Source organism: Falco rusticolus, chromosome 3 (genome assembly GCF_015220075.1).
Source record: "Falco rusticolus isolate bFalRus1 chromosome 3, bFalRus1.pri, whole genome shotgun sequence".
Lineage (NCBI taxonomy): Eukaryota > Metazoa > Chordata > Aves > Falconiformes > Falconidae > Falco > Falco rusticolus.
Window position 1 is genome coordinate 96,104,025 of NC_051189.1, and position 26,847 is coordinate 96,130,871.

The 26,847-nt window shown below is 44.0% G+C and overlaps 1 protein-coding gene across 1 annotated transcript in view; it reads left to right on the forward strand.

The window, feature by feature from the left end:
* Positions 1–26,847, forward strand: part of PHACTR1 (phosphatase and actin regulator 1) — a 303,624-nt gene that overhangs the window by 220,081 nt on the left and 56,696 nt on the right. Inside the window, exons 3-6 of the mRNA XM_037380131.1 lie at positions 3,744–3,824; positions 11,655–11,840; positions 12,850–13,056; positions 22,729–23,059. Coding sequence (XP_037236028.1) covers positions 3,744–3,824; positions 11,655–11,840; positions 12,850–13,056; positions 22,729–23,059 — 805 coding nt within the window. The remainder of the gene's footprint in view (positions 1–3,743; positions 3,825–11,654; positions 11,841–12,849; positions 13,057–22,728; positions 23,060–26,847) is intronic.

Below are 26,847 nucleotides of genomic sequence, written 5' to 3' on the forward strand. Positions count from 1 at the left end.
GGAGGCCGGTTTGTTCTCTCATGGGTGCAGGTTGGAAGAGTTGGTCTTGGAGGGATGGATGGAAGGGACAGAAAGGTTACTTGTCCTGACTACATGAACGCCTCTTTGGCTGGTTAATGGAGCAGCAGAAGAGCTTGGCACAGAGGCAGCGGTGGGCTTCACCTTCTTAGCTGGAGGAGCAGCCCACAGTTGCTGCCATCACGGAGCGCAACGGCTTATTAAAGGAATAAAGATAAAACTGTGCTTCATTTCCAGAATGGAGGGGCAGGAACTCCTCCTGACCCTGTCAAGGTTTTACTGATCTTAATGGGTCTACCACAGAGAAAAGCTCTGGTTGAACAGCGGAGGGGTGCTTCTCCTGAGGGACGAGTTCAAAAACACCAGCTCGGAAACATTAATAAAAGCATTTCCCACTGTTTCTTCATCAGAGCTTAAAAGAAACCGCCTACTGCAGAGCACACTGGCAAAATCTGTATGCTTCACCATAAAATACATATACACTCATTTCTATAAACTTAGTAACTGAGAGGTTCTTAGAGAGTAGATGAATTTGTGAAGATAACCAGTTTCTGGCACAAGCAGACCCCATAAAGAGGGCCTGATGCTTATTTCTGTTCTCCTGGAAGATTGTACAAAAGAAAAAAAACAGGTTAATCACCAAAAAAATTGCCAATAGAGTAATACATCTTTTGTTAAATATTAATTATATTTACTTTTTTCCCCCATCACAGAATTTACAAGATTCTCATGAATCAAGGATTAATTCAGAGGGGTTTATTTATCCTCTGCTGTGAATGGATCCCTTCTCACTCAAGAGTGAATGAATTTATTCTGTATCAGCTCTCCGCTTGAAAAGCAAATCCCTCGTAAAAGAACTGGCAATCTTTGCCAGAGAAATCCAGACCAAGTAAAATATTTCATTGTTCAGGCTGTTAGATCTTAATGAGTTCTGCGTCTAAGCGCTTCTGATTTTTTGTCCATCTGATCCAGCAGTAGCACAGCAGTTTATGCTCTTAAATGTGCAAGACTTGTTTGGGAGGAGGATTTGTATTAAAGGCAGGCAGCGTGTTCCATAGTTTTATTATAGCATCTGTTATTATCATTCACGGCTGCTCTTAGCCCAGCATGCCTTTCCTCTAAATATCTTATTAATTAAACTGGCTTAGTGGGAAAATAATTAATACTTTAAGTCCTGTACCTACTTAGAAAGGATTTAGAAACTGAAAAAATTGGTTTCGTCTGAGCTTCAAACTGGAGGCTTGTGGGGGTTTTTTTGATTATTGAGCGGAAGCAGATTACAACTAAAGGGGAGTATCTGAAAAGCCTATGTGTATACAGCCTTCCAAATATATACATGTATTCTATCTTTGAAATTCTGTTAAGACTGCAAAGATAGTCTGACTATATAGAGATATTAAAAATATTTTTATATATATGTAAATATATAAAAATAGACTCTGAGAAGTCTTGGTCAATACTTGAGTGTCTTCAGGGTGCTCCTGCACTCCTTCAAAATGTCCTGCTAACCCTGTTTAGTACTTGATCCCCCAGAAGCCTTTACCCCAACCCACAAAATTACTGTGTTCTTTACCACTGCTTTAACAACATGGTGGGACTCCTCTCCGTGCAGTAGCAGCGCTGCTGCCTTGCATGGCCAGCTGTTGGCTAGGCAGGAGCGTGGGACGGTGAACCCAGGGGGGTGCCAGTGCATTTGTACGTGGATCTGTTACTAGCTGTTTCTGGTAAAGGACAGAAATAGCAGTATTTGCCCGTGTCTTTGTGAGCAGCACTGCGGTCTTGATGCAGAAACTGCTGCTTTGCTGCTGTTGCACCCAGCTTGATTTCCCAGTGACAAACAGGCTCGGACAGACTGGGCACCGTTCCCTGCTTGCGCTAATGGGAAATTACACTTTCTCAGACCTGTTGTAAAAGGTGTTGGGTGCTGCCAAATTGCTCTTTAAAGTCAGTGAAGGTTTTAACAATTCCTGGGGTGAGCAAAAGCTCAGAAGGTAGCTGTAGCTTGTTTTGGCTTTTTTTTTGGAGGGGCTGAGAGCAGCTATTTTTAAGGAGCAAGGGGAAAAAGCTTTACATGCCATACCAGAACGCAGCCCTTCAGCGCAGGGAGAAGCAGCATGGGGAGCAGTCTGCAACGTGCCTCCAGGGTCTCGTCGTCGGGTATTTCTTTCCAAAAGCATATTAGAGACTTAGGAATCAAAGTTTCATTGAAAGCCAGTGAGATGCCTAAAGCACTTCTTCAAACAGGGCTAAGGCACTCTGGAAAATGCTGTAGCTGTTAACAGCCTCCAAAATAAAACTGTACCATGCGGCTGGCTAATGGGTATGTGGTCTTGTGCCTCAGCAAGGGGACCTGCCATTAATTCGGACCGATGCTGGAGTTCAGAGGGTGTGTTCAGGGGACACCAGGGGGTTTATTAGCCACTGACTGTACCCACTGGCCACCTTTGTCCTGAAGAATACACGTTCAAAGCCGATTTTAAAAATAGACGAACCTAAATTTATTCTGTGAAAAAGAGTGAAGCAGAGCTGGCCTTGTTCATACTAAGCTGGAAATATCTGACAGCAAATAAGTCGCCATGAGTGCGGTGTGTCAGTATAAGCCTAGCTAATTCACCAAGTAGATATGCCCCAGCAGGAACAGCCAGCAGTGCCAGGAAAGGTTATACCCTCCTGTTTGCAGGGATGGAGAGAGGGGTACGAAGCCTCTTTTGCTTTAAATATGCCTCGGGCAGACTGGAGATGCTACGTCCCAGTTCATTTGTGTGTGCGTGCATCTGTGCTGGGTCTGAGAGAGGAGCATATGGCAGAGGCGATGCACCTTGGCCGTCCCTCTCTTTTGGCAGGCGCAGGCTTGTTTCTCCAGAGCGTGCACAGTCACAGCCGCTCCTGCACATCGCTTCTCGCGCCCCTTGCTTGCTGGCTTTCAGCTCTTTGCCTGAATGTGTGTCCTTTGTGGTGGTTTGGTTAATTGGACGTTGGTTTAATTAATGCTGAACTAAACAAACATGAAATTTCTAGCTGTCATTTTGCCACCCCAGTGACCGCTGTCTCCAAGCAGCCAATACAGGACTTGGGCTGTTCAGACCTGGTGTACGTTGCGGTGGCTCTTACGGAGTTTCCCTCATTTACACCTTTTGGGGGGGAAACACTCCTTCAAGGAAGAGAAAACTCCAGTAAACTGTTGTGGGGTTTGGGGATTTTTTTTTTTGTATGGGTTTTTTTGGGTTGTTGGTTTGGTTTTTTTTCACTGTCCAGAATGCCTTGGTCTGCTTTCCCTGGAATTAGTGGCAAAAAAGCCTTGGCTTCAGGACAGCAGAGGTGCTAGCCTTCTTCCATGGCATGGGGACAGTCCACAGCCACCTCTTTCATTTGTGTGATCCTTCATGTTGCCTCCTTTCTTACCTTTCCCTCTCTGGCTTCTGCAGTAATTGCCTTTTTCTCCCTTTCCTGTCTCTAATTCTCCACAGAAATGTTTGGGTCGTGTCAAAATTAAGCAACAGGAGTGCTGACATGCCCTCGCATTGGTCACTCTACAGCCATTTCTGTAACCATCAGCAGGCAGATTCTCTGGGCTGCCAGTAGCATTTATTTTGAGACGCTAATTTGCCACTGACTTGAAGAAGAGAAAAAATGTTTCTTTAAAATACTTTAAAAGGCGTACAGCCTTTTAAAACAATCATTTCCCTTCTTTCCTATTTATATTGACCCTTCTCTTTTGCTTACAGCTTTGGAAAGAAAAATATCAATGAGGCAAAGCAGAGAGGAGCTTATAAAACGAGGAGTACTGAAAGAAATTTTTGATAAAGGTAAGTGTTCTTCTTTTCACAACATTAAATTGACATCCTGTATAGTTTTACGGCCAGATACTACATTATTGTAACACAATCCTGAATCGCAGAATAAGGTCTCCAAGCATCTCTTTTGATTTCACCATGGGCTGGCCCTCTCCGTTGGATGCGTGTGATAGTTACCTAGCAAATAAAACTGAAAACGAATCAGAAATGCAAAGCAGTAGAAATATAAATCACAGCAATGGGCAGCAGTCACTCACTGTAAACCAGCAAGGCATCCGGACTGCGGGGCGGGGGGAGTGGGTCCGTGCACACACGCGTTGTCGTTGTCTGGTTGAGTCATTCTGGGATTAAGTGTTGTGGAAAAGGGAAACATTTACAGGTTTTGGATCCTGACAAGCACAGAACAGTGTACATTCCCTTGAAACAGCACAGAAGACATAATAATAATAAATCCTTGTTCAGGATAATTAATTTGTTGACTTGGTAATGTATTATTTATGCAAAATGCTATTGTTTTACAAACACCATTGTTTTACGCTGGTAATGCAACACATATTTGACAACTATTACGTATGTGTCAATCTTTAACCGCAGCCTTTATTTGTTTTGCTGCTTTCTTTGTCAATAACTAAGGCAATGAATTCAGCAAATTATATAAAGACATGCCAAAGTTACCTCTTAATTTTAATAGAACTTACACATATTGCTTTAAAGCTTCATTAATTCAAATTCTAAAAGTCTTTAACAATGCCAGTACAAAACCTGTTAGAAGTCAATAGAAGTTATAAACTTCCACAGGTATTAGAAGTACTTCATAAAGGATGGACCATTTAAATTTACTACCTACTTCTTTAGCTTATTGGGAATTTAAAAATTTGCTAACCCAAACTGTTTGTTTCTTTAAATGAAAAATAAAAAATAAAACCAAAACAAACCAAAACATTGCAAAATCGAAGAATTATGCTGCTTGTCATTAAATGTTACAAGTTTTACCTGTTATGTATTTTAGAAGCTTCTAATTCTTTAGATCTAACACCTGTGCTCTCACTATGACCTGCTGGCTTGAAAGTCATCTTAGATGCAGCTTCAGGGTAGAAACAGCTCCTGGCAAAAGGTTTGTCCTTCTCACTGCTTTGGGTTGTCCACGTGTTGGAGTGTGACTGAGAGGAGATGTGCCGCCACGAAGCAGGCATCCCTGCAGCCAGCGGGGCATGGTCCAGGCTGTCACACCACTTGTGTGACAGCCTGGAAGAGGCCAGGGCATAGGTCCCTGTTCTGTGCCCTGGCCAGCTCAGAAGTCAGCCTTCAGTCACACCTCTGTTGGGGCTGCGACCTCCTTCATCCCTGCCTGGCATCCCACACATAGCTGCTTCCTGACCCACCCCTACATACACCTAAAGGCATCCTCATTTTCTGTGCAGCCTGACCCTGCCTTCCATATGGAAACTCAGAGAGAATCCCCCCTGCTTCGCTACCCAAGCACTACAGCTTTCTTCGTTCATCAAATAATGCTGTAGTTTGTAATCTTCTATGTCATCTTCAGAAGCACGTGCTAAGCTGTCTGGAGGTCCTTGTCTGAAAAAAAGAAATTAATTCCTCTACATAGTCATTTTTCACTTTTATGTATCAGAAAAAGCTGGTATAAAACATATGCTGCATCTTCCTATTTCCAGTGCAAAATACAGACATTGGACTTTTTCACTGTCAGGTGCCACTAAAAGGGAAACTACAGTGCAAAACAGCTGGACTCCTTATTCAGTATCCTACATATCCAGCTGGCTGCCAACCAGGAAGCTAAGACTTGGTAGCCCTCCTTGAAAGAAAGAGGTAGGGCAGAGAAGAAAATAGTAATACACAAGAAAAGTAGCAGCAATCGAGTAACTTTGATGATACAAGGATATGAGTAAGGCAAGATGTGTACAGCAAAAGCAGTATTTCCTTCAGTGGTCTAATAATCTGAGAGTAATTCTAATAAAGGATATTATATCCCACTAAGAACCTTAAGTGGAAGTAACGTTTTTCTTGTAATTCCTGTTAGGTAATCTCTAAATCCTTCAAGAAAACACAGCAGACTTTAGCACTTCATAGCAGAAGGTTTTATTTGATGATGGTCTCACCTTCCATGCCAGAGGCATCTTGCACAGGCAATAGGTGAAGCCATAACATTAAATCTCTTTGTCACCCTTTCCTAAGAGGTGGGCAAAGCAGGCAGAATTAGCCTGTAGTAATTTTGCCCTTTTCTTTAAAAAAGTCCATACAGATCAAAGGAAACTTAGTATGGACAGACTGACCCAAGCACAAAAATTCTGGAGCGTGTGCATTCTAAGCAGTGTGCTTAGTATTGATTTTGTCGTATCTTCTATGTTGAAGAAAACCAGAATTAGCTGGTTGGTTTGCCTGCTGTTTAAAATGAGACACAGACCTGTTTCCTTCAGGATTTGCTGGCTTTCAGAGGACTTTGTGTCATCCAGCAGGTTAAAGTTAGCCAAGTGCAGTAAGTCACAGTGTTCACACATGGGAGAGTCACTGCAGCCCAGCTGCTATATTTGGGAAACAAGACATGCTTTTATCACTCCAGTGACTGCCACGCTTCAGCTGGTCAAGTGAAACCACTCCAGACTGAACTGCAGGGAGCTCTTTCCTTGGCAAAGGCCCCACTTACGACCAAATCAGTTTCTGTCATCTTCCATTTCCAAGGTTCTGTGACTTGAGTCTTCTGAAAATGGAGGCAAAGGTGATAATTTTTCCAAATATTGTGTACTTTCAGAAAAATCTTAAGTTGAAGTATCTAATAAGGCATCTGTTGTTCTAATAGTTTGTGGGCAGGCGGTGCTGAGCAGTTAAAAACAAGGCTTCCACCTGCAACACAGAAGATACCACAGCATTTAGATGAACTCACCTTTTTGCTATACCGTTGCTCCTATGCGTAGATAAACAGGTTTGATTTTCTCATGGAGCTGGAACCTTCCCAAAAACATCTGCCTTTAGAATTGCCCACTATTCCATGGTGTCGGTCAAAGAATTAAATCTACTTTTAGTCTTTTGATAGCTCTTCTTTTATCTGAACGTAGATGAGATTGCCTGTAGTGAGAAATTTCTGAATGTGTACTGATCGCTTGCTCCCGAGGCAGTGGTAAAATGGTTCTTCAAGGAAGCATGGGCAGTATTCATCTTTTAGATTTCTGTATTTTTCTACTCTACCTAATCAAAATGATGGTTTTACGCCTAAATTTCAGGTTACTTAAATGCTGACACAATTTGGACGTGTTGCACTTAGGTGCTACAGCAGGTTTTGTGGCAGTATGTGTGCGTAAGTTTGAAGAAGTTGCTTTGGGAATGCAGCAAGGAGAAAGGCATGGCAGCCACCAGAGAGCCAGCTGTGCTTCTGTGAAATCAGATGTTGAAAAGTTTTGACCTCCTCCAGAAGCAGGGAGGACATCCATACGTCAGCCTGTCTCCAGCTCCATGGGATCCCACAAAACTGGGGGTCTGCTTAGAGACTGAAGGCAAGGAGGATCCCAGCCACTGTGCTAAGGTAGCCACCGAGGCTGGGAAACAGCCCCAGGGACAGGCCTTGGCCACATGCCAGGTTTCTGTCCCCTAGCCCATAGGGGCCACAGCAGAGAAGGACATGATTTTTTCTCTGCCCTTCCTGGCCTTTGCCATCAAGGATGCTTTGCCTGGACAGTCTTACTTGAGAGTAGGCAAGTACTCAAGGAGACTTGAGCGGAAGTGGAACATGACCCAGGATTTTGAACTCTCCTTGTCATTTTGACTTCTGTAGCCAGTTGTCTGTGGGAGGAGTGCGTGAGCATGGCACTCTGCAGATACGCGAGTTCCCTGTCCAAAGTATTTGGAGTGAAAAGCCACAGGGAGAGTAGGCAGAACTCCCATAAAGAGCAACAAAGGGAATGGTCGGTGTGGTGCACTGCAGGCTGCTCCACGACAGGTGATGTTTTAAGACGTACCTGAAAGTGGAAATGGCAGGTGAGTTCAGGAATACACACCATGCTTAGGGGCCACATGTTTTGAGCTTATAGCTATGTATTTCTGGGCCTTTGCCCCGTGCTGTTATTTTCACATGCTAAGGTGAATCAAAGTGTCTGGGTAGAGTCCACTGCATCAGAGGGTTTCCTCTGAGGTCCGTTTTTTTCAGTGACTTCAGGTGTGCAAAACCTCCTGAGTACCAGAAGAGCAGCCTTCGCGTGCTCCCATCGCTGCAGGGGTCAGGCTACCCTCCCTGGTCCCCTCCAGACTCACACTACCAAAGCTCCTGCGTTCAGGAGAAGTCATTCTCCGCTAAGTAGCAGCAGGCTCTGTGAAAACACAGCAAAGGATTTAGCAAATGTGAGAGCAAAAGATTACATATGTTATCACTGTGCAAAATTAACTTTAAATTTATAACCGGTTCCTGTAAGTGTAATAATTGCATTACCAGGATTCCTTTCATTTGTGTGTCAGCTAACCAGAATAGCTTTTAGTACTTGGAAAATATTAAGTAATTTGCCTTTTATATCTGGTTGTCAAGCATGTCTCTGATCCAGGATTAATTCACACTAAGATATTCTTTATTCTCCAAACTATTTTATCCACATCTTTAATCTGTTCACTGTACTTGAGCAGCTCCCCATGTAGCTTTTCTTTAAGCAAGCTCTGATTTAGGGTGTATGTGTCAGTCATTCTGTGTCATGTCTGATGATTGCATTCAAATCCAAGGACAAGTTTTAGAGTCTAAACGAAGACTGGAGACATTCAGAGGTAAGATTAGAAGAGGTTACGCTGGCAGTACAGAGAGCTGGCCTGCTTGTTATTACAACAAAAAGTAAAAGCTGGACTTTTATCTCACGTGTTACTTTTTTGCAATTGTAAATCTTCAATGGGTCGTTTGAATGCTGTCTTCTTCAGTCATGCTGAATATAACCTGGGAAGCACGAGGTGCATTTAAGACAGTAAGATTACAAGATGTTCAGCATGTTATGGTGGACATCCCACTTCATTAAAAAATGTGTAGGCATCCCTCCAAAAAATAAATGTTACTGGGTTTATCATGCGTACTTTTTGTCTGCTCACAATGACAGGCAAATTTAGTCCTGCACTGAATTAATGAATATTGCTGGACACAATAGCTGCCTTTCATTCAATAAACAGTTGCTCTGCATAAGAAACAATTAGGCTCTTTCATGAATCCAGGTAGCTGAGACAACAGCAGCCCCTGTCCCAAACACGTGTGAAGGTGTGTGTTTATAAAAGGGAGACAGAGCAAGCACAGAATACATAGCATTTCCATTGAAACAGCTAAGTCAAAAAACATTCAGTTTAAATACTGGCTGAACTGTTGTTGGATTTTTTGCTGCCTAGGGAAATAAATGGGTTTGTATTGAATGACCACAGCAGTCAGAAGGAGGCTGTGCTGCGAACGAATGGCCAAAACCTTCAGTGGTGATTAATGTTGCCACCTTTTAGCCAGCTCAGGTGATTGCTGTGAAAGCCGTGAGTTGAGTTTCACTTTAGTACGATGTGACCGTGTACCTTAAGAGCGCTCTAGGTCTTCAAAAATCTCCAACAAAAACAAGGAAGTCAAGACCTTGGTACTTCTAATAATTCCAAAATAAGTAGGAGACCATCTTCACTCACCGTGCAGAAACTTTAAAAGGCAGCAACATAGAATACGTATCAGCTGGCATGCTTTCAGACTTTTAATTGCTGTGTCCTAACACCTAAATGAGACTTTTTCTTTTTTCAGTATTGTTTGCCAAAGCGTTTTGCAGTTCTTAGCCCTGTGAGGGGAAAATGTGCACTCACCTGAACGATGGACATCTCTGCTCAGTACATTGAGCAGTAATAGGGCTAATCAGAGGTGCCCAAAAATCAAGAACCAGATCCTGAAATCCTGAATTAGACTTAAAAAATAATTTAAATGCATGCTAAAATTAGGCTCCGATTATTTGCCTGTTGGTTCTTAGCCTTACAGGTCACATTCCGGTTATATTTTCAGGCTTCCACTCATAACCATAGGGGCTGAACACTTTGCTTTATAAAAATGTAATTGAGATATCCGTGTAGTCATTGCCTCCAGGTACCAGAGTGCTGTGCGTAACAAGTTCTGAGATAAAAATCATGCAGGTTGACACCACAGAGAATGATCTGATCCCTTGCTTCTGTTCTTTATTATTTCTAACGTGAAGTGGCGTTTAATAGGAAAGAACCTACCAGCTGCTGTTACAGAAATTTTGCTCAGATAGAGGAGATATTAATAACTTTAAAAACAGACTTTCTAAATGGAATCTGCTATATCCCAGTGTCAAGATCTTATACCAGGCAACTACAAAAATTATTCTGTGCCTTACTTAAAATCTTGATGCTGGGAGCTGTAATGTTTTTATTTGTGTGTAAAATAGGGACATACTTCTGTGATTTTGTTTGTGTCCCTTACTGCATAAAAATTGGTGTAAGGGAAGAGAGTAATTCTTGTTATTATTATTAAAATATTATAAATTATGTACTGTATGTATTAGAATTCCTTAAGAAAGCTCTGTAGCTTCAGTTCCAGCCCTTTCTCATTCCTGACTTCCCAGCTTTAACAGAGACAGAGGGAAAAGACATTTTGCGGCCCTGGATGGGGCCACCTGGCCCCATGGGTGGAGGATGGCCAGGAACCATCCAGCTTAGACCATGGATCATAATGACAGTCCTAGGGTAAGCAAAGGGTCAACACAGATATGTGGCAGACCTTTCCCACATCTTAATAACCCCTGAAGGCAAGTGGAATGCCAACAGACTTCCCTGAAACTGTTGTGGACAAAGCATCACAGTTGGACATCTCCAATAATTGCTCTGCACAAGTTGTGTTTTTGAGATACAAACCATATTGGTTTGATCCTTATCCCTGTGTCTTCTGCATTGTGGTGGGTTGACCCTGGCTGGAGGCCGGGTGCTCAGAAAAGCCACTTTATCGCTCCCCTCCTCAGCTGGGCAGGGAAGAGAAAATATAACGAAAGGTTTGTGGGTTGAGATAAGGACAGGGAGATCGCTCAGCCATTAGCGTCATGGGCAGAACAGGCTCGACTTGGGGAAAATTAATTAAATTTATTGTCAATCAAATCAGAGTAGGATAACGAGAAATAAAATCAAACCTTAAAACACCTTCCCCCACCGCTCCCTTCTCCCCGGGCTTAACTTTACCCCCGATTTCTGTCCCCCCTCCCCGCCAGCGGCGCAGGGGACGGGGCATGGGGGCTGCGGTCAGTCCATCACAGCTGTCCCTGCTGCTCCTGCCCCTCGGGGGGCTCCTCACCCCCTGCCCCTGCCCCGGCGTGGGGTCCCCACGGGCTGCGGGGGGGGATCTGCTCCCCCGGGGGCTCCCCGGGCTGGGGGCACAGCCTGCCCGGCCGGGGGCTTCACCGCGGGCTGCCGGGGAACCTCTGCTCCAGCGCCTGGAGCCCCCCTGCCTCCTCCTGCCCTGGCCCAGGGGGCTGCAGGGCTGTCGCTCTCCCACTGGTGCAGATTTTTTTTTTCTTCTCTTCTTAACATGCTGTCCCAGAGGCGCTACCACCATCACTGATGGGCTCAGCCTTGGCCAGCGGTGGGTCCATCTGGGAGCCGGCTGGCACTGGCTCCATTGCACACAGGGGAAGCTTCTGGCAGCTCCTCACAGAAGCCACCCCTGTAGTCACCTTGCCACCAAAACCTTGCCACGCAAACCCAATACATGTATACATACAGGATCTCAGTTCAAGTTCCTCATTTGCAAGCAATGGATATAGCAGATTTCATTTTGAATTCTTTCTGCATCTTATTTATGTGTCTTCTGTTGTCATTCTGCTTTCCTCCAACTATAAACAGATGGGGAACTTTCCATACCAAATGAAGAAGGAGCTTTGGAGAATGGGCAGCCTCTGGGCTCTGGGCAAGTGCTGAGCTCCAGCCAGGTATCCCTGCCAGCCCTAGCAGAACTGGAGTCTGTTCCAGCACCTGGGGAACCTTGCTCATACGAGGTGCTCCCAACCACAGAGATCATGGACGGGACAGGTAACGTCTCATTTACATTATGATGTAGGTACTCTAAGCTGTTTGAAACAAGTTTTTGACTTCTAACACATGGTGTCTAGCCCTGAAATATCCTTGTCGAAGATGAAAGTTTTCTGGTGGAGAAGGTGACAGCATACAGATTGTTACGGGATGCTCCATGAGAAATTTTGACTGACTCGGCGTAGAAGTAAACTCGACTTCTACACAAGTAACCTCTTTGTGAGCATTTTAGAGCAGATTCCTAACTCTCCAGCTATGTCTCAGCTGTGCCAACGAGCTCTAGGACAGAGAGCTGACAACGTTTTTAAACCCTAGGGTACAACATCACGCCCTTCAGCTGCCGCGTGGTGTTGGGTGGCATTTGCACCATGCATCTTTCAGTAGCTAACACAGCCAGCTGCCCTGCCCTGCCCTAGGTGAGGCTGTCTGCGCTTCTTCCCCAGCCCATGCAGAAGCACAGCAATGCTGTACATCTAGGTTAGCTCCTCTTCCTGCAGCACATGCTGAGAGCTGTGGCCAAAGGTCGAGTGAAGTAAACTCAACTGAAGCGACTTGTGGAAGTGTTCATCCATGATCTCACACAGCTGTGCGGCCTCTCTGAAATGGAGTAAGCCCCGTGAGGTGCTTTTACATGTGTAGGATAAGTTTAGATACCACCTGCTAACATATCTGGTCCTGGGCAAGCTGTGGTGACAGACCATCTGAGATGTGACATTTTAAGGCTCTTGACTTGTGTTCAAGATGTGGGAATTTGTCCCAGCCTGGCAGAAGGGAGCTGGCTTCTGTCAGAGGTAAGGGGAAATTTGGCTGTTGTGTAGATGTGTGTTACTCTTTCTCTTTTTCTCTCTTTCTTCCTCCTCTACTTTCTATGTTATACGATGTTTGAGTGAAATCTATTAGTCGTTCTTAATCTGCATTGTTGCTTTGCTTTTCTCGTCTTACTACGGCTGTATCCGCCGCTGCTTTGCTCGTAACGTTGTTGCGTCTATGATGTGGTTGTGTCCTCCAGTGTCTGAAGAGAGCCCCACATCCAATGAATCCGGCGTCCTCCTGTCCCAAGATCCTACAGCTAAGCCAGTCCTGCTACTTCCCCCCAAAAAATCTGCCGCTTTCCCTGGAGACCATGAGGACACCCCAGTGAAACAGTTGTCCCTCCTCAAACAGCCCCCTGCCCTGCCTCCTAAACCTATTGCCAGGATTGCCAGCCACTTAACTGGTAAGTAGGTGTTCCTGGACCCTCAGCACCACCATTTCCCTTCTAGGAAAGACATGCCCTTCCAGCAAGGTTCTCCCATCCTTCCTCCTTCTGTAACCCTGTTTGCACGAGTTGTGGTGTGTACTGGTGATGTATCTGTCTGGTACCGAGGGCAGGGATCACGAAGCATCTTCAGGCTATACCTTCATCAAGGTTACTTCAGGGCACTTCCCCTCTCAGCTGTAATCACCTAAGACTGCCGCTGTGTTTCCTAACCCTCCTCACTCCTACTCATCAAGACCTACCATCACCGCCAAAATTGCAGGATGTGCTTTGATGGGAAAGGAAGTGTCAGAAAAATACTAGGATGTCTTTAAATGCCTTTAATGAGAAAAGAGGTGGGAGCTGAGGGCAAAGGAAGAGTTTTGCTTTCTCCTTTCGCCCTTTGTTGCTTCTCCACTCCCTGCGCACACCCTGTATCTTCCCATGTGTTTGTCTTTTACTTGCCCCCTTGATCCTCACACAGGCCATTCTGTCCCATGGCTTCTTGCCATTTTGCTTCCCTGCTCACACTGCCTGCCCAGCTGCTCCCCTTTCCCACCCCTGCTCTGACTGCTCCCCTCCCACTGGTGAGTCCTGGTGATGATGGGCAGCACCAGGGCCCAGTGCCCAGGGGTTTGGTGTGCTGCAGTTTATGCTGCAGTTCACCTCTCACTGCACAGCAGCTAGCAACAGTAGACAATACAGGCTCCTTTTTTGCATTCCAGATGTTTCCACAAGGTTCTTTGGGATTCAGAGCTCTAGGTACATGTGGAAGGAGGACTGGTGGCTCTCCTCTCTCAAGTCTGTCATTTAGAACACTGCAGCAAAGGATGGCTATGTTTACACAGACCAAAAACGGTTTCCTAAATGCTTGGCTGCACCTTTTGAACAGTCTGCTGGTAATTGCAGCTGCTGCCCAGGAGGCAGCACCTCAAAATCCTGAGTTCAAGACGAGGTGAGGCGCATCTCTGTACTGGGGCAGCTACCGCTCTCCTCACTGGGTCAGTTTTTTTGTGTTAATGCTGCTCTGGTATTTTCAAAGCTGATGTGAGAGATGCTCAGCCCACATTACTACATTCTAGTTTGTTTTGGGGTTTTTTTTTTCCCTGACATGTAATACCCATTTTATTCAGGTTAAGATATGTATCAGGAAAGAGCTTATTAGGAAAGAGCATGTTCTGGTTTTCTCTCATATCTCTACGTAGTGTCTTCATGTTTCTGTTTGGATGACCACACAGTTTTGTTCTGTATAGTTTCGTTCATTTTATGTGAAACCTCTTTACTTTCTTGCCTGCCAAAATCTACACATAATAGTTAACGTTTTGCCTTATCCTACAAACTGAATGGGCAGTTCTTCAGCCTGCAAAGCCAGGCAGCGGTGCTAATGGCTTCAGGTGAGGACAAAACCAGCTTCCTATGATCTCCCCTAACACTTCGTCCCAATTAAAAGAAGCTGCTCAGAAATTAGGCCAACATGGAAGAAATAAAAAAATAAGAATAGCATAGGAAAAAACTCAGGTACTAAATGTCCTCATTCATAAGCCTTTCTTCTGTGAGAGATAGCAGGAGGATCAAAGGATCAGGGCTTCTGGTGTGGGGTTTTATTGCAACTGGAAATTTTCTGTGAAGTAGAATCAGGCTCAAGCTGTCAGTCAATTGCTTGATGGTAACAGCTTTCCAATGAAAGTGAAGCAGAACTGTGGCTTCTCAGACTTCGTGGTGGCCTTTAGTGGTCTGTCATCCAGTTCCTAAATAATCTCTTGTATGTGCATATAGACAGACTCTTGTACGCACATATACAGAACCCTGAGGGGAAAGGAGCAGAGATTCAGATCTAGTCATAGGGCTCTAGTTTAATTGACAGTTAATCCTGGTGGAACTGAAAGCCTCATTTATACATACCTTGTAAGTAAAAGTATTAAACTTAGTCTTAAGGGTCCATTTACTTTGGTGGTCTAAAAGATATACATATTAGTCAGTGCCTTGTGTTCTCCACTGGTAATTATTTTAGCTGTGTATAATCTTTGGAAATGAGCAATCAATCCTAGTGAAGCACCCTCATCAGTGAGAAGCAGAATTAATGCTATTGTTTTACTAATTACTCCAGAGACATCCTCAGGTTGTGTGTGAGAAAACAAGTAAAATCTGAATTCTGGCATTTGAGGTGAAGATTTTCCCATTCTTGTTGCATACACATTTTTCTGTGAAGATTTTGTGAGAAGGTTGAAGGACAAACTAAGACAGACTGGGCATGGCTGGTGGGGAGTGATGGTCATTAAATGGTCTGGTAGCTCTGTTTCAGAAGACTGCGAGGGGAGATGTGATCTTGTGAAGGGTTCAGGTACACATCTGAAAATGCAGAAGCACCTCTTCTGTCTTCAGATACATATATATGCATGCGTATGTGTAATTATGTACATTTACTTAATAGAAATATGTTTTATACAAACATATATTATAAAATTACTACAGGCATGGTCAGCAGCAAAAAGGAAAAAAAATAATTATTTTAAATGCAAAACTTGAGGAAAGAAAAGCTTCCTTTGAGTCTGACCACTGTCTTGCTCTGAACTTATCCCAAAGTTCTTCAATAAAGGCACAAACACTGACTTTCAGGGTTTGGCAAAGGACATAAAACAGGTTTTAGATATGGAAAAAGAAACATTCCTCACCTCTGAAAGCATTTATGAACCATCTCAAATATCTATCTGCCTTTGCCAAGACAAAGATTGGCCTTTCCCTTGATAAGAAATGCACATAAAAGAGCAGGCATAAAATAAACATGTAAGAGCACATTTAATTTTGGGGAGAATGAAAAGAAAAAATCCATTTTAAAGGTGAAAGGAAGAGAGAATTGCCTCTAGCAAATACAAATCACACAGCCTTGGCATGCTTCTTCCCAAGGCTGAGGTACTGGGGGGACGGGACAGTGCAGAAACAGGGACAGAGCCAAGAGCAGACTGCAGAACAGCCACTGGGAATGGTGCCACCGTTGCTGCGGAAGATGCTGTGTGCTTTGCCTCACGCCACCGCCCATGCTCTTGATGATGCTGCCTCCTCAGGGAACACCCCCATCACAGCACTGGGTGTGGAAGCACCCACACAGCCCTAGAAGACAGGCAACCCTGGGAGAAAAACAGGATCCTTAACTATTTTGATACCGTTGTGTCACTGCTCTGCGTTTTCTGTTGGCCAGTCACCTCCTGGTGAGCCTTCTACTGGATTTCAGATATGATTATTATTAGACAACATTCATGCACAGCATTTCTTTCATCATTTTAATTCTCAAGTATCCACCTACAGAACCCAGGCATTTAGGACAACACTCGCAGCCCACTCCATTGAAAATGTAGGAGAAGCTGAAATAACCAACTGGGACCAAATTTAATTGGACTACTGGGGTAAAGTCCCCAGATTATCATAAAATCTTTAATGGCCAAAAGTGACAAGAAGACTGGTCATATCTGATTTGATAGACAACATACCCCAGTGGTGTAAAGCTCCTTTTGATCTTGATTCATTAAGCTGTTACTTCTCACCAGCACAGATGTTTTCTGAAATTATTCAGATATTCTGCATTCAAACAACTGAATTGCCAGTAACCCATGAAGTCTGCTGAAACATCAGAGAGCAAAATATATGCTGCTAAGCTGGGATCTCAGCAACACCTGGGTGTATTTGAGCCCAGATTTAGCCTAATACTATAGTAAGGCATAGCCTTGGTCATACCTGGCCACTCAGCTATTGTATTTAAGCTTTGAAGACACTTTTGCATTTTCTCGCTTGCTTCATTCAAGATTTTGAGGACAGGCATAGCACATTTTTTGTTCTGAGATTGTGCTTTCTAGTTATGTCTCTGTAAAGTAAGAGCTATTCATGATTAGAGGCAAACATTTAACAGAGTGGAAATCTAACAAGTCCCCAAAATTTACTTCTGGTAATGCAGACAAGCCAAGGATGAAGTTTGAGAACATGCATGCCTGGTGTCCTGCTGCATTGCCACAACACAGCTGGTCATTAGTTACAGCATTATAAAAGTATTTACAACTACAATTTATCCAGTAAATACTCTCTGCAGTATTTTGTGATGCAAGTCACGTGTGTCTCAGAAGGCTTCTCTGTAGGTGAGCCCAAGACATTATCCACAACCTTCCTCCTCTGTGATGGTACCTCTGGCAGGCTGTGTTCGTGAAGATAGGTTGCATTCCTGGGGGGGGGCGGGGGGCAATGGACAATTCTCTTTTCACTGTGGTGCTTGAAAGAGAAGCAGCAGAGCAAAAGCAGCTCTTCTTCACCGGCACCCCCAGGGGCAGCACCCCAGGTTGCTCTTTCCATCCTTCCTCTGCATGCTGCTACCTGGAGGGGGGAGTGCCTAGCACGTATAGGCATCAGGACATCTTCTCATCTTTGAAACCCTCTTCAAGGCTCTGCATGTGAATTTATGCAGGGCTGTACATTTCAACCTTTAGGCTAAGCATGCTTTGCTTGTGTGCTGCAAATTCAACTTGAACCTTGGATGCATACGTGGTGCAGAAGAACAGCAAAGAATTTCTGTCTCAAATCTTCCCTGGAGATGCATGGCAAATCTTTGAGAACAGTTTTTAACTTGTCTTTATGAAGACAAGTTCAGAAACTCGTTGAAATAAGAAAAGAGACTCTCGCTGTTCAGGCACAAGTGATTCCCGGAGAGAAGACCTGAAAAAGTGAAAGTTACTTGTCCAAACGCTACCAGCAAATATCAGGCACATCACCTCATTTCCACCATGGAGCTCCCTCAGCAGGCCACACTGGGATCTGCCCTTTTTTTTTTTTAAGCCCATTAATGTACAAAATTAATTACTAGGATGGAATTTGAAGAGTAACTGGTTAACTCTATGACGAGTTGTATTACTTGTTGTAGATAGTACAGCAAAGGTCACCCTATAAGGTCATTCAGGAGGGAAGGAACGCCAGCAAGTCTCTAGTCCAGCCTCTGCTCAAAGCAGGATCAGACCAGGTTACTCAGGGTTTTGTCCAGCTGGGTCCTGAAAACCTTCAAAGGATGCCAGCTGCACAACCTGCCTGGGAAAACCTGCTCCACTGTTTGGCTCTTCTCATGGGAGAAAACATTTTCTTTATAACCCAGTCTTGAACCTCTTTTGTCTCGGTCTTTGCCCACTGTCTCTCCTCCTCCCACCATGGACCGCTGTGAAGAGCCTGGCCTCACCTTACTCAGAACCTCTTCACAGGTACTGGAGGCTGCTGTTAGCTGTTCCCCTTGCAGCTCTCTTTTCTCTAAGCTGAACGAGCCCCAGTCTCTCAGCTTCTGCTTACAGGCCAGGTGCCCTCAGCCATTGCGGTGGCCCTCTGCTCAGCTCGTTCTGGGGTTTTGATGTCTTTCCTGGGAGTTGGAAAGTTACTTTCCTGGTAAGTTAGCTTGGCACAGCGATCTAGACGCAGTCTGAGTGCTGAATAGAAGGTGAATAATCCTTTGAACTCCTGGCTGTGCTTCTATCCATACAACTCAGGAGGTTGTTGGCCTTCCTTGCTGTCAGGGTATGATGCTGGCTCCTGTTTGGTGTCACATGAAGTCCAGAAAGAGCATTTCTGCCACTGGCAGGATGACAAACACAGCCAGCTCTGCCACAAGCCCAGGATTCCCAAGCACACCCGGTGTCTTCATGCAGCAGTTGTGCCAGGGCAGAATCTGGGGATTTAAATGAGCTTTTCTACCAGCCCTACTGCAGCAACATGTGCTGCCATCCTTCTAGACCTTCCCAGCACCCTATCTGCAACAGCTGTATCTGCAACGTGGGCCGACCAACTCTCCAGCCACGTTCAGTGTCTAGGAAGCATCGGACGAGGTGCGCTGTGTGCAGCCCCGGTGTACCACAAGCACGTCAGAAGAGCCATGCATGAACAAACCTTCCATGCAGCAAATAGAAGTCCATTTAGCTATCTCCTAAAAACCCAAAAGGAAACGCTACCAACTGTAGGTATTAGCAAAATGATCGATGTGGAAGGGGTAAGGGCTGACCTGCTTGTCAAAGGTGTAATGTGCGGCAAATATTGTGGCAACCACAACTATCTTTTAAGTAATTTATTGTCATCAGCAGTGGGAAGGTTGATGCCTAACATTGCTTTCATCAGTTCTGGCACAGTTATTACTTAACCATGCACAGTGCTGAGTGGTCACAACCCCGCTGAGAGCCAACGTCTTGCAAAATTGCTCATTATTCCCTTGAGCATGAAGAACCTCAGCCAAAAGAGATTAATCAGACTTGCACACCTGGCTTCACACAGTTTGCTTCTTTTCTGTCACGAGTGCTTTGTGCAGTGATTTAAGACTCCGGTAATGTTCCATTGAGAAGACACTTATCATAGATTCCTTGTTTATATTTCTGCTGTCCAGCTTCTTACTCATCTACAGACGTCCATGTCTGATGGATATTCCATGCTGGAGGCAATAACTGTTTCCATCCCTGATTCATGTATCACATATATTGTAAAATTAAAACAAACAGAGAAACAAGTTGTAAGATGTAGTCATCTCACTTTTACACGCAGGGAGAAGTTGTTCCCTCCTTTACTCCAGATGATGTAGCACGGTTTCCAAGTGCATGCCTGGAGCCCATGGATTTGAGCAAGGCCCTAGCTGCTCAGCACACTCACTGATCTGACCATGCACCAAAACTCGCAGTACAAGGTCTCCGTTACTGATGTCGGTGTGGATATACTGTTATGTTTCTGAGCAAATGGATCGAACTGTCCTCCCATTGCAGTCGTTCTCCTTTTAGCCATCGTTTTTTAACACCCAAGTAGAAAAGGAAGGGCAGACAAGTAGATTTAATGCCTCTGGTTCATTCCCAAGGCTCTATTTAGGTATTAGGACCATATTCAGACAGATTCAAGAACCTGGGTGTGACACACAGTTGGTCTGAATAAAGCCTTATGTTAAAAATAATGGACAAGATTTTTGGCAGGTTTCCGGTGGAAGTAGAGTCACCTAGCTGTGATACCACTGAAAACACCTTGATGTGAAGGATTTCTTTAAATTTAAGAGGAAACTAAAGGTCCATACCTCTGTTGTGAAGAGTGGGAACCAGAGTATGCACATCTAATTCATGATGGAGTATGTGGTTACTCAAGATAATTAAGCCAGACTTGTTCTCCTGTACAACTCCAATGCTGCAGTGCCCGTGTCACAACTCTGCTAGATGAACGCTTGAAGAAAAGAAATAAATTTTCACTATATTTTAGAAGAAAGATGGAAGTATTCCTGTTTGCTTTATACTGGAACCATTTGGCACATGATACTCGCTCCCAACATCTAATGTTCCTCTAATCTTCAGGATCACAGAAGGCAGAGAGCCCAGCTGATACTCGCAGTTATTCTTTTGTCACAAGCAAGAGATGCCTGCCATTGGGATCTCTTTGAATTCACCATTAAGGATGGCTCCCAGGCATCATACACAGAGTGGTGGGACGTCCAGGCACAGGCACTGTCAAACGAGGACTTTAATTGAGATACAGCAGAAAAGGATCTAAAACCAGCAGTCAGACTTGCGCTTTACAAAATGGAATTGCAGATCTCAATGGAGGCTTTGTAATTCAGGACCAGCTCTAGAAGTGAAAGTGCCTGCAGAACAAATATATGAAAACACTTTGTTACTATAAATCCCATAGGAGCCTTATTCTCAGGGCTCTATACAATTTACTCTCTCTGTTATTTACCTTTTCTTGAAGAGGTGTGTTCTTTTATGCAGGATACAAAGAGGAAATGTACACAGATAATGCGGACGTAAGAAAAACACGGTAACTTGGAGACCTTCCTGTGCTTGAATAGAAAATCCTGAAAGTCTTTTTTTTCTACTGTACAGAAGGCAATCCGCTTTAGAGGAGAGGGCAGTGCCCTTTGCTTTGGCAATCCCATCAGTCAGATTTCAGCCTTGGTGGAGCCATCAGAAGAATTTTTGCCTTTGAGAGACAACATGTTGAGTGGATGCGATATTGCATTGAAAGCCAAAAGGCTTGGATTCTACTCTTTATAACTCTCCCACTCTGCAATGTGGACATTTCTCTCCATGCCTCTGCTTCGTCTTTGCACACCCTTTGCCTCTCCTGTGTCATTAGCCTATAAGTCCTTTGAAGAAAGGGAAGACTTACTGTCAGTGTGTTGTTTCTAAAGTGGTAAAAGCACTAGTATGAAGTGGATACGGTGGATGCAATGAAGCTATGACTAGCACTAAAAAAAGTCTCATGGCGTATCTGAGCTTAGCTCTGTGCATGGTCTTTTTCCACATTACTATCCTTAATAATGTTCCAGAAGTGTTAGTGCTTGAAAGTTATAGCATCAACTTCAGGCACCCTGATATGGGTACTAATACAGCCAATATCCAAAATAGGCCAGGAGGGTGGAAAGCATAGTTTGTACTAAAAAGAACCATCTGGAAAAGGACTTGAGAAATCTGGTATCGCTCAGGAGGGTGATGACCTCTGAAACATGAAGAGCAATGTCTTAATCCCAAGCTTTGTTGGGTCAAAAGAAGATGCTGGCCCTTCAATTCTCTTACCATGTTACAAGAAGAGTGATGTAAAGCAACAAGAGGTCAATGATCACGCAAGCCTTGCCTGCAGAGCTGCATTGCAGAGCCAAATGTCTGTGGAATTCCAGGCTGGAAAGGGCCTGGCCTTCCTCCTACACACAAACTCACAGCTGCAGCTCACAGTGTATTTACTCTCGGTTTAGCTCGTAGTGTGTGTTGTGACCATTTCCCACACCTGTCTTGGGAACTACAAGCCCTCCCGTTGCTTTTTCTCCTTTCTGAAAACATTTCACAATGCAACTACAAAAATCTCCATCCTGCAGTTGAGTCTCGGCAGAGAGGTTTGCTTGTGAACCTCTTGATTTCTCATGGAAGTCAGGGGACTCTTTGTAGTTCAACTATGGGATTCAATGAACATGCCTAGAGTTAAAAAGGTTAAAATTCAGTTCACGTGTCCAGAGAAAAATGGCTGCCAAGTTTTCTGTAAAACATTAGTCCTAACAGTCTTCTGCCCTTTATAATTTTCTTCTCCTGTACCCTTGGTTTTTCCAAACCACTCCTGTTTAGTATTCAAAGCCTATTTCTTTTCTCTCTTGCCCTGTAATGTGATTTTTGACACCAGATGTTTTGCATGTTACAAAGCAGTAAGAAATATGACTTGTAGTAATTGCACTGCAGTGGCTGAGAAGGACCAGGAATGCCTGAGCTTTTGCTCCAGCAGTGATGATGGTGAGTCACCCTGTCACTTCAGACACCGAATTGCTCTCCCCCTATTTGTGCGCCTGTTGAGCAGGAGACGTTGCACTTACCTCGCAGGGCTGTTTTGGAGGGCTAGGGCTTTAAAGCATCAAAGGGTGCCACAAACCCTGGTAAGCATTGCTTAACGTGTCTCCTAAGGGACATACACAGCCCTGGGATGGTTTTTTGTGACATTCAGAAATGCTGCAAAACAGCAGCACTTTTTCTGAAGATCATGCTGGGCACAGGCTGTGCAGTTGTCTGTTGCAGCAGGGAAGGGGTACGCACTCTCGTGGTGACTAGCAACTTGCTCGCCCAGGCAGATACTGTGATCTCCATCTTACTGACATGAAAATTAACACTAGGGCCTCTCTTTCTTCTGTTTTAGATCCTGGCGCTCCTGTGAAACTGCCTTGTATGCCAGTTAAACTGTCACCTCCACTACCTCCAAAGAAAGTCATGATTTGCATGCCTTTAGGGGGGCCAGACCTCCCTCTCTCATCCTATTCCACGCAGAAGAGCTCCCAGCAGCCTTTGACCCAGCACCATCATACTGTCCTGCCCTCCCAATTAGCAGCTCACCAGCACCAGCTCCAGTATGGCAGCCACAGCCAGCACCTGCCTTCTGGTTCCAGCACATTGCCCATTCACCCTTCAGGGTGCCGGATGATAGAGGAACTGAACAAAACGCTAGCCATGACCATGCAAAGGCTAGAAAGGTAATGGATCGACTTTTAAAATTACATGTTGATGTGCACTCTTTCCTGCTAACATCAGTAACGCCACTTGAGTTTTGCTGATAGTACTTGAACAAGGCCTCTCCTCTGGGGTCTAGCAACTGCAGGGCAGAGTCATTGCTGGAGAAACAGAGACAGGGAAAGAGCCTTTCCAGGCTTGTTGGACAGGTTTGTGGCAGGAAGGAGAAAATGACTGAATTTTCTGAACCCCGTTATCCTGTTCAAGGAAGTAGATAACACAGCCAGTGGAGAAGATTTTAATAGGACGTGCCTGGCTTGCAATATATACTGCAGACTGCGTAACTGCAGAGCTCTGGTTATGTGGAGAAGCAGCAAAAACAAGGTAAGGAAGTGAAAGATTCATAAAAGAGCAATAAAAACCAAATGTGCCACTCAACCAGGGCATCTGATTAGTATTGCCAATTAGCTTGAACACAACCGCTGAGGACTTCTTTTACAAGTCACTCAAGAGGTGTTTTAATGCAGTATTGAAATTATTTCAATTAATTTAAATTAAATTATATGTTTGATCTTAAAGTAAGTATTTAACCCGTTCTACAGCAGCTACCTTCTTAGCCATTTGCATGTGGAGGAAGACCGTACATTTGGTCAGATGTGCCTTACCCACCTTGGGCTGTTTTCTATTACTGTCCCTTGTGAGTATCTCTGAATGCTGCCCCAAATAGGCTAAGTGAAGCATCTTGTACAAATGCAGGCTGTCCTCACAGCCTGCAAGATCAACGAGCTTTGGAAATCTTATTTCAGCTTGTAGAAGAAAACTGAGCAAGTCCCAGAATAGGGAAGGTAGTCCAAAAAATGACATGTTCTGTTTAGTACCAAGGGCAGCTTTGTACCCAGCTTGTTCCAGCAGCAGCAGATCATCCTATTAGCAAGGTAAAATATTTGGTCTACGGACAAAATGCCTAATGATTTGCCGCAGTACCTCTTTGTGATAATGTTATCTTCATTATATTGCATAGTTGAAAATAATTTGATTAGAGATGGCAGATAGTTCTTACTGCATAAAAAACAGTCAGGGGACCAGAGGCTGTCCCGCACTGCCAGCTTATTTTAGTACCAGGATAGAGAGACCTCTGTGGTTACATCAGGAAGGCTATTCTTTCTGCAGCACAGGGGAATTCTCTGCTGGGGAAAAACTGCTAGGGCTGTGGGGGGGATTCCTGTTCCCACCAGTAAAAGGACTGTAGGGGTAGGACTGGAAAGAGCATTCACATTTCTCCCTGAGCCCAGTGACTACCCACTTGACTATCACATTGCTGGCAGGGCTGATCGGACGCATCTGCATCACCCCAAGGTTCGATGCACCAAGCACAGAGGGTGGCTGGTGTCTCCCAAAGGCTCCTTTGGGGCTGCACTGCCCACGCCATCCCCAGCACAGGTCGGATGTCCTACTGGCTGGCTCACACTGCATGCAGAAGGCACTTTGTTATCCTGAGCCCAGTGACATCTCCGAGTATGACTTCATTGTGACATCTGTTGCCCTACAGCAATGAATGCTCCAATTTCTAGGCATCCGTCATGTTTATGTCTACAAATAAGTTTAACTGATTTAAAGAAGGTGATGCTGTTTGGTTTTAACTATTAATTTGGTGCTGTAGCTCTGCTGCTTGTTAAAAACTGGATAAGCAATTCCCAATATGAAGCAATTGCCTCCCTTTGCAGAAGAAAATAAGGAAAGGTTGTGGCACTGACATTTCACATTTAAAATGAAAATTAATCCTAGTTCATGATATTGCAGACAGTTGGTTTCTCATAGCCTTTTTGCATTGATTAACTATTATTTCAATCATGAAATAAAGTATTGAGTACTTCAGTTATTCTCCTTGTCAAAACAAATCAATAACTTTTGTATTCACAAGGGAGAAAATAGGTGATAGCTGTTTCCTCTGCAACAGCAGTTGTTATTTTCTTAGTATTTAGAGGTAAAAATATGTCAAAGTATTCACAGGTCTGCAGACCTGACACTTGCTGTTAAATTTTTTAATTGCCTTTTCAGGCCACATTGTGATCTTGGTAAATTTGCTAACTTTTCTTGAAGATTTGTGCAGGCTTTTGAAATATATTTATTTAACTTGGGACAGGATTATCTGCACCAAATTCTGCTGTTCTCTATTATTTTTGACAGCAGTTCTTTTCCCTTAATTGTATAAAATCTTGATTAAACGCAACAGAAATCATACTGCAGTATTTGTGGTTGGACACTTCAGCCCAGAGGTCTTAAGGGCCTATTAAAACTGCAAAATCCTAGATCTTCATTCCTTTATTTAAATTTTGGTAGTGTACTTCCATCTGTTGCATGCATAGCGTATGCAGCAACATCCTAAGCTTTACTGTGCCTTGCAGATAACAGTGTACTGGGTCACTGCTGTTGGGTCAATAATCTTGAGGAGATGAAAGCGCCTGACGAGTCTCTGAGGTACCTGCTGGGGAATGCTAAGTTCATTGGCAGCGTTTATTTTTGCTGATCCAGTCTTTATCTCGAAAGAACCCTACAACTTTATAGAATAATTGCCAGGGTGCTGCAGTAATAATTCTGCAAAGTCTGCTAATTTGGGGGATTATTTAGAATAGTGTTTTGTTTTTAATAAGGGAGGATCATGTAGACAAGTGCAGATCAGGTTTTCTGCTCGATTTTTTTTTTCTTCCTTGTCTCTAGTTTCTTTGGTCCTGGTGCAGTGGAAACTCCAGACTCCGTGGATATTCACTGCATCTATAACCAGTTTGTATCAATTCCACATTTTGCTCAGTAAACTTTCCTTAGACTTCAAAACTCTTCTCTTACCAGGACTATGAGTGTGGACAGGAGCAAAGAATGAAAGACTGAAACATCCCCCCCCTCCTCTAGCAATCTGGATTTTTAGCTTTCACAGATGAGGTCTCTGGAATTCAGATAGTCTAACAATATCTGAAGGCTGGTACTTGAAATCGGTGCTTTGCCAATGAGCCAGAAGCTTGCCAGGGAAAAGTGAGCTGTCCCTCTGTACTGGCCTGGAAGCCAGAAGTCATTTAGCTGTCTTTGACCTTGAGAAAGCTGCTGAGCTTCTCTGCCTCTGTTTTTCCCTCTGCAGGAGCGGTTGCATGTTACTGCCTCACCTAGATCTAGTGCATGTTAATACGTTATATGTCTTAAGGTACATTAAGAGCATGTAATAGCTATTCAAGTCCCAGTTGTTCTTATGACTTAAAATGGCAGTTAATTCCTGGCTTTTTTTTTATTCAGTTTTATTACAGACATTATAGAACATTAAGTTCATTTGCACGCTTAACACTTCTGATTGCAAGCATTTTCTGGTACTCATAACATATATTCATAACCTATTCTCAGAAGGGCAATCTGTCCCTTGTCATAGTATGACTGTTATGACATGTCATTTGTGCTGCCAGTTTGCCTCTGTTTTCCCTGATGAATTACCAGCTTTATAATAGATTAAGTTGAAACAGAGAAGAGTGTAATTTCCACATAACCTTTTTTCTGCAACCTCTGTTGCCAATTTGTGCCCTACTTCCCCTTCAGCCCAAAGCATGTGTCAAGCGTAAGTAAAACACTGGATTCAGGCGTCATTTTTTACCATTTCAGAATGCATTTGCAGAGTTGATGAAAAGCTGACAAGCCCTGCCACCAAAGTCCACAGCAGGTTTCACCCTCCTGACTGAAATTAATTTGAGAAGAAAGATGCTGCCCACAAGCCATGTGTCACAAAGAGCAGCAAACGAGGCTTTAGAAACCCTCTTGTGCCACTGGAAGGTAT